At 32.0% G+C, this 8228-nt stretch overlaps 1 protein-coding gene across 1 annotated transcript; it reads right to left on the bottom strand.

Annotated features, from left to right (window-relative positions):
* Positions 1 to 1198: 1198 nt before the first annotated feature.
* Positions 1199 to 3167, bottom strand: LOC102608246 (protein DMR6-LIKE OXYGENASE 1-like). Its single transcript, XM_052432433.1, has 3 exons — positions 2676 to 3167; positions 1742 to 2069; positions 1199 to 1606 (listed from the first exon to the last, which is right to left on the bottom strand). The coding sequence occupies exons 1-3, from the start codon at positions 3143 to 3145 to the stop codon at positions 1304 to 1306; spliced, it is 1101 nt and encodes a 366-aa protein (XP_052288393.1). The 5' UTR covers positions 3146 to 3167; the 3' UTR covers positions 1199 to 1303.
* Positions 3168 to 8228: the final 5061 nt, after the last annotated feature.

Below are 8228 nucleotides of genomic sequence, written 5' to 3'. Positions count from 1 at the left end.
AACATTACAATCCTAAAAAATACAATGGCCTAATTATATTTTAAGAGTTGCATATTAAAATAACCATAAGGGGGGATCGAGTTTGTGTAATATGGCACTATTCACATTAACTTTTTTTTCTTTAATTAAAATAATAAAAATGAATAAATAAAATTAAAAACTCAAGTATGTCGCGGCAAGTGCTAATGAACTGTCAGCGACATTTCGACGGCTACTGACTACCCGTGGCCACCACATAAGATTGTGTTTTGCACAAAACTTTGGTACCATTAGAATTCTTATTGTCGGGGCTCATGCTATGGTGCAATTATTATTAGTAGAAAAGCTTCCGTTCGACGTAAATTTACAATAAAAAATCAAAAACCGAAACTTTGACTATAGATCTATGGCAGATGAAAATTTCCTTTCAAATAATAATTGCACCATTGCGAGTCCTAATAATAAGAATTCTAATGATACCAAAATATAGTTCAAATAATACTAAAGTATGCCCCATAGCGGCCGTCCACAATTTAGGGTGACCAGCGGTGAAAATTGTTTATTTTAATTATATAAATTTAAATTATTAATTCAATATAAATAGTAATAAAATATAAATGAATCGTAAAATATTAATTGAACAGGAATATTAAATTATAATAAAATTTATTATTTTAAGTAATATAATCCATACCACAGTAAATATAATATTATATTACAACTTAATATAATATAATGTAATACAATACAGAACAGGCCCCTTAAATTAAAAACATTTGTATTAGAAAAATAAAATTAAAACTTGAGATTAATAATTGGGCCTTGGCCTGGGATCGAATTTTTTAATACAAGCACGGGCCTGCAAAATAAGAACCGTAGCTGGCCCTCCGACCATCTCGTTGAGCCCAATTTTGTTTTTTAACTCCTTAATTAAGGCCTAGGTAATTCAGTACATGAAAAAATTAACATTAAGTAAAAATTTAATTGATGCGTGACCCGTTGTTTACTAGTTCAGCAAGTGGTTGATTTGTCGTAAATATGTATAAAAATTATAGGATGTGTCGTTTTTATTACCAGAACATGGATGAAGACAGATAAGCATTAGATATATTGTATTAGCAAGAATCATGGGATTGATTTCCCAAAACTAGAGGAGCTATCCAATCCAAAAAAAAAAATAATATTAATTCACCAACTAGCAGATGGTATTATTGCAAATTCCATTATTTCCATCGCATAATATATTCACAGACAGGTTGATCAATTCAAAGATGAAACACACTACATATGTAATTTCGCTAACTACAAAGCAAATTTAAATTAATTACTTCTTGTTAATAGAGAGTGCTCCATCCAACTCGTTAGCTAACTCTTGTACCTTGAAATGAGAAATTTGAATGTTCTCAACATCAAGCTTTTTGAAATTACTTTGCCTTCTAGTGGCTAAAAATTTTCCCAAATTGTATGCTCTGTATTTAGCAGGATTTTGCTCATTTGTAAGCTCATCTAATGGTCTCACCATTGTGTAATGTGGTGGGCTGAAGAAAAATGGAATTGAAAATCTTTCCTTCTCAGAATTCACCGTAACCCTATGCTCCACACTCTCATAAACATCATTGCTCCATACCTGCACAATTACGTAGATTCTATTGGCATTAAAAAAAAAAAAAAGTGTATCGAACACGAAATTTTGATTTTTGACACCATATTAGTAATTATTAACCGTTTGAACAAAAAACTTAAGCTGGCTATTACGAATTACCTGAAGAATGTCACCGACATTTATGATATAAGCACCCGGGGTGGGTTTGATGCGAACCCACTCTCCATCTGATTTTCTCTTCACCTCCAGGCCTCCGACATCATCTTGAGCAAGGATGGTAAGGGCACCAGGGTCCTTGTGTCGACCGACACCTAGAGCTAGGTGAGGACCTGGGCATGGCGGATAGTGATTAAGTCTAACAGATCTGGTTGGATCTTCGAAGAAGCTACTGAACCTCCTTGCTGGGAGTCCCAGGCTTAGGGCTATAAGTTCCATCAACTTGTAAGCAAGTTTTTCCACTTCTCTAGCATATTCTTCACATGACTCTCTGTAAAGCATACCAAAGAAAAACTCATAACTAAAGTCCCATCATTGAATCTTTTCTTGCAAAATTAAACTTTTGCATTAATCAAAGTATATACGGTGGCTCCAAAAGATTACAAGTTCTCATACTGACCAACAACCAATTATAACCATTTGAGTGGTATTTAACACGTACGAATCAGCTTCTTATGGTTGTTTACCTTGTCAATGAGTACCTCTTATGGACTATATTGTGACTTCTCTCCAACCATGAGAAAATTCACGTCACCAATTTAGATTTGCTAATTACTCTCAAGCTTATTAAATTCGATAACACAAAGATAGTAATCAAAATGTCAATTAGATGCCTAAAAGGAAAAATTCTTTTAGATGCTTGTACTAAAGGATTACAATATTTATCTCTTGATTTGAGATCTCTTGAACCTTTAAGAACTTGTACTACAAAGAAAAAATATAAATGAAAAACATATTGTTTCAAAAAATAATGATAAAGAAACAAATGAAAACGATATAATTATCTATTCAAATCAAATAGGTCCACTATATTGCAATGATCAAATTATCGTTAAGTACTCAAACTTCACCATCACAATATAAGAGTTAACTTTACCTTAATTCAGGAGGATAATCAGGCCATTGATTGAACGTCTCAGGAACTTCCTTGTCCTCAGGCTCATGTGAAGCTGCCATCAAAATACGCTTATCTGCAACAAAATCAAATACTTCTTTCCAGTCTCTAACATTTTTGGTATGCTCATTGTCATAGTACCCCACCGCCTTCTTCTCATCTTTCCTCACCTTCCTTTTCTCCTCCAATGGCTGCGCGAAGAATTTTCTCATAGCATCTTCTACTTTCTGCCTCTTTTCTAATGGCACTCCATGGTTGATCACTTGGAAAAAACCCCATGTCTTGCATGCATTACCTATCTCCGCCACAAGGTCATCAATGTGTTTGGTGTTGGCGTCATTAGGAGAGCTCAAAGGTGAGAGATCGATCAAGGGTATGCCTTCATCTTCAGTTATTGAGAGTTTAGGCCTGTGTCCTAGGGCTTGAACGAAAGCTTCATCAGCTTCTCCCATGGCTATAGCTAAGAGAATAATGTATTAAAGTCTAATGTATAGTTTGACATAAAAGAGAGTAATTGAGGCAGTTTATTTATAGTGGGGTGAAGGCTCTTTCAGCCTAGAGGATTTTTGAGCTAATTATGTAGTAAGTCTCTATATCTTTAATAATTACCCAGCAGTTAATATAATTTACATAATAATAATTATTTTTTTAATCTATTGCATGTTAGACTTATTTTAATTTTAAATTATATTAAAAAATAATGCAATTTTATCTTTGAAAAATTAGTGCCAACCATTGTAGAACTACCCATAAAGCCGCATTGGGTAATTTTAAAAAAATACAGATACTAAAAGTATAATTGACCCAAACCCTAAGTGGTAAAGGAAAATTTACTGTAACCATGCAAGATAGGGAGTTAACAACATAACATTGAATCTGGATGGGATTTTCGGGCAGGGAAGAGTTGGAAAATTGTGTGACGTTTGTGCTTGCATGGTTAATTTTGTCTGAAGCGTCACAAAATGGATCATATAATAATAGCAGCGAAAGAATCAATGATTCAATTAGTGGACAAGAGACATACATAGCCAAAGCACCAAGCAGGGGTTAAAGGGACGATTATTTCACCGTGATTAATTAATTAATAATTAAGTAATCTTCACATCGAGTGATAGATTCGGTATGTATGAGGACTTTTCGTTGTAATCAGTTGAAATTTAGTGTTCAGCAAATATTCTTGACTGCTTTACATACTAATAACGGTTGAGCTTGAGCACACAATATAAAAATATTGAGTGCTCGCAATGCCACTTCATAAAGTTGATGTTTTATCCTTTTAATTAAAGTTCCTGACTAAAGTTCCATGTTTCTTTAATTTGCTTAACACCTAGTATAATAGTTTCTTGATCAACCATCTAATTGATCTTGTCTAAGGGTGAAATGCTTTAAAATGAAGTGAGGAGGTGCTCACCACTCAGTTAACGAGTGATTTGTTAGTTTGGTATTAACTATTAAGTTGGAAGATAGAAAAGAAGAGAAAATAAATATTTGTTCATTGACGTATGACATGTCATTTACAACTTCATCACATAGTAAACCTATGGTAAATATTAATAAGTAGCATGATATGTCGTTTTTGTTTTCAGAACATAGATGACATTGTGTATGTATTTTACTTTGAATTAAAAAATGTATGACATCTAGTTTATAAATTAATCAAATATATGACTTTTTGTTTATATTTTGAGCACATAAATGACATTACATACATATTTCACCCCTGAGTATAAGTGTACGACATGTCATTTATAATTTAATTAAATTATTATAAGGCATTGCGGTGGCTAATTAAATAAGTTATTTTTCTGCTGTGCAGATAAAGTAAGTTGTTGAGTAAAAAAGAAGTTTATTGTTTAGTAAACTGTGTTGTTAGAAATGTTGTAAGCTTAAAAAGTAGTGTATATGTGTTTGGTAATATTGTTTTATTATATAATAACTAAAAAGATATAAATTTAAATTACCTTTTATTTTTTAGAGTATGTTTAGTGATATTTAGACATACATTTTTCTTTTAAAACACGTAAAATTATATAAAGTGAAAAAATCAATTAAATAAAAATATATTGAACTTTATAAAATGATAAAAAATTTATACTAATACATAATTCAAATAAAATGAAGTAATATGCATTACATTCACATTAAGCTTTTTACAATAAACACCTTGGTTATCGAAAAAATATAAATATATTGAACGTTAAAAGTCACGGTTATGAAATTGCAATTTCAAAAGTTATCTTTAGCTTTTATGTGAAATTGTTCATAGTTCAAAGAAAATTTACATAATCATATACAAATCTTATTGATTCTTATAATAGAAAAATAAAAGTATAATAAAAAATATGAATTTATAGGATAAAACTTTGATACTGAAGAGAACGTATAGTAGCGGTAATTTGATTATGGTAATGATATGATATCTAATAGTTTATATATTAGAGTGCATAGAAAAATAAGACATAACTATCTTTTTGTTAAAATATTAAAATTATAATAAGAATTTTAAAAATGTATCATAGCTTATTTAATGAGCTACTTACCAAAAAAAGGAAAAAAAAAAACTCAGGAACAAAACTCTACCTACTTTTAAAAGTTATTATCAAAATGGAGAAAATTATAAAATAAACAACTTTTATGAAATTTATCAAATATATTTTTTTTTTGTTAAAAATTATGAAATAAGTAACTTATTAAATTTTAACCTCAATCCCAAATGATGCCTAAATGAAAACTCACTTAATATAGAAAAGGAAAAAATCAATTTTAATTATAAAATAAATTGTTTCTAATGACCACAACGACGACAACAACAACAATAATAACAACAACAACAATATCTTTATGATATTTTGATTTATTTTTTATATTATTCATATCCAATAATAACAATGTCATAATTTAATAATTTATTGATTAATTAATATCAAATAAATTAATAGATTTTCCACGAATAATGTAATAGTACACATTTGGTAATAAAAGGAATTGGCTACACAGCATCAGTTTCCCAAGCACCTTTTAATTTTCTCCAAGACTATTGAAACTTGGCACGATTTTGTACCTCAAGAAATGACTATTGAGATATGATAAAAGCGATCGAGAAATCACTAATACCCAGAAGTTTAAGCTACTTAGGCAAGATAGAAATGACTGCAGTCATGCAGATATAGAAAAGCAAATGCAGACATTAAGTAACCGCCATATCCGAAAGCTAAGCTTGTTGGGAAGAGCCTATCAGTTACAATATAGAAGTTCTACCATATGCCTTGTTCTTAATCTACAGGCATGATGTAAATGACTGCTAAAACAAGGCATAGTTCTAATAGTAATATTGAAGTTCTAGCATGTGCCTCATACATCAAGGAACTGGATCGCCAGAACTCAGCTTGTTTACTAGCTCGTTGAAGGGCTTCAGTAAGGCATGGTGAGCAGGGGATGAAGAAAAGTGGAAGCAAGAACCTCCACCACTCTTTATGCTCTGCACTCTGACATTTATCATTGCTCCAAACTTGCAAAAACACACCCCATTCACAAGTTTATTTTAACATATTAAATATCTATTTTTACGGAAAAACTAGAAAACGGGATTTATTGTTTTCATTTTCAGATATTGGTTTAAAAACAATCTGTATATTAAATTCTTTCTCAATTCTAAAAAAATCACATCAACAAACAATATTTTCACTCTTTAAAAGAAATTTTAAAACCACCATTGAAGACAATGACAAAAATGCCTTTTTTAGAGTTTTTAGATGTTGGTTGAAATTGACACAAGTGCTTATCAAAGTTATAACACACTAGAGGAAAGCCCTCAAACACTGTTTAATGAGTAAGGAAAGACTTGTATGTTTCTTGTGTTATGCTGGGTTTGCACATCCTTTGTGTTGGACCAAAACCAGCAAGAAACCGATTTTGATCCCCCAAGATCCACTCAATCAAATCTTTAACTTAAGAATGTTTGATAACCAAAATGAACTTGAAGATAAAACTGATACGATAATCTGGAAACACAGAAATCAAACCAACAAGATGCTGAAACAATCACACACACAAACACAAGAGGATTATAGTGGTTCAACCACAATGTGGCCTACATCCACTGTAAAAATTAGAACAAGCTTTCACTGATTTAGCTTATCAAGATACAAGTTTTTTTAGAGAAACTGTCACACTCTCGATCTAGCCACATAACAACTCACGAGGCTAAATATACAACAAAAGATTGCTTCTAGAAATAACCCCAGAAGCCAGCACAACGTCACTGGTAGAAATTTCCCGCGCCTTTTAACAGCTTTACCAGCCGTTTAAAATAGCTTTTGGACACGTGTTACAATCTCGTAAAACACGCTGCCTCCATCTACCGTTTTGAGCAAGTAATGCACGTGTTACATCACGTGCCCAACTTATTCAACTGGCTGACTGAGTAGCCTTGTCATACAACGTTCTAATTCGAGATAATCGACATGTCACCCATCTCTGGACTAAACAACCGACACGTCGTACACGACCACAAACCCAGATTTGTAGTTCAGTTCAACACGTTGGCTTTTCTTTCTTATTGGGAAGGCATTGGCAGATAAGTGATTCTAAACACACCAGAGAAAATTAAAAGAATTGTAAAAGTGAGTGGAAATGAGTGAAAAACTAACAATCAATATCCATGATTTACAGAGAGACTCCGTAGGCTTGAACACTGACTTAAAACTATGTTTCTCAGTATGAACTCTTTGATAAGTAAAATAAGTGTAAAGTTCACTAATTTTTCTTTTCTTTTCGACACATGAAAAAGGAAAATAAATAGATGAATAAAAGAGCATTCTTACGTACATGTAGTTTAGCATCTTGATTCAACTGCTTGGAACTCTTAAAGAGGCACAACAACCTTTCGAAAGAATTGTGTTACCTGCATTTTCTTTTATATGCAGAAAGTTATATTTTTAATGTCAAAATTAGTCCCTCCCCCCCCCCCCCCCAAATAAGGAGAAAGATTAGTTGAGAAGGCCTTGACATACCTCTCAAATAGACGCATGCAATAATTTGAACTCTCCTCTATAGAGAACAGATCGACAAATGGAATGTGTGCTATTTTATGCCAATTTTAACCAATTTTCTTCTTGCATTACTTTTCTAATTTAGGACAACCTCGGAGGTTCAAAAATAGATTGATAAGATTCTTGGTGCTTGCAGGAAGACATCGCAAAGTAATTTTATTAATTGATGGTTTACATAAAGAAACTGAAGATTGAAAACAAGACTTCAAGTCTGAGTTATTGAGTTGAACACCATCAAAAGCAGAATTGATATAACAACATGACAGCATAAATAGTGGTGTAGGAGATGTAGTAGAGGAAGGAATACTGTAAGATAAGAAAGAAGATGGTGTTGATGATGATGGTGAAGATTTGAGTAACAGCCTGTATAATCCTTTCTCAGCAAGACCTTGTTGAAGTTCCTGCCTCTTTAGAGAATACTTTACATAGCATATGTTACCAACAAATTCAACATAAAAGCGATTATCAGATGTAAGTTTAGAAA

Source organism: Citrus sinensis, chromosome 8, assembly GCF_022201045.2.
Source record: "Citrus sinensis cultivar Valencia sweet orange chromosome 8, DVS_A1.0, whole genome shotgun sequence".
NCBI classification, from domain to species: domain Eukaryota; kingdom Viridiplantae; phylum Streptophyta; class Magnoliopsida; order Sapindales; family Rutaceae; genus Citrus; species Citrus sinensis.
The sequence above is the reverse complement of the archived record's forward strand: the minus strand, read 5'-3'. Positions and strand labels throughout refer to the sequence as shown.

What these genes read in the sequence shown, in the direction of transcription:
- LOC102608246 (XM_052432433.1), bottom strand. Translation starts at nt 3,145, where the DNA reads ATGGGAGAAGCTGATGAAGCTTTCGTTCAAGCCCTAGGACACAGGCCT. An exon ending in GATTATCCTCCTGAATTAAG is followed by an intron (nt 2,070 to 2,675) that starts GTAAAGTTAACT and finishes TATGCTTTACAG; the next exon opens with AGAGTCATGTGAAGAATATG. An exon ending in ATGTCGGTGACATTCTTCAG is followed by an intron (nt 1,607 to 1,741) that starts GTAATTCGTAAT and finishes GTAATTGTGCAG; the next exon opens with GTATGGAGCAATGATGTTTA.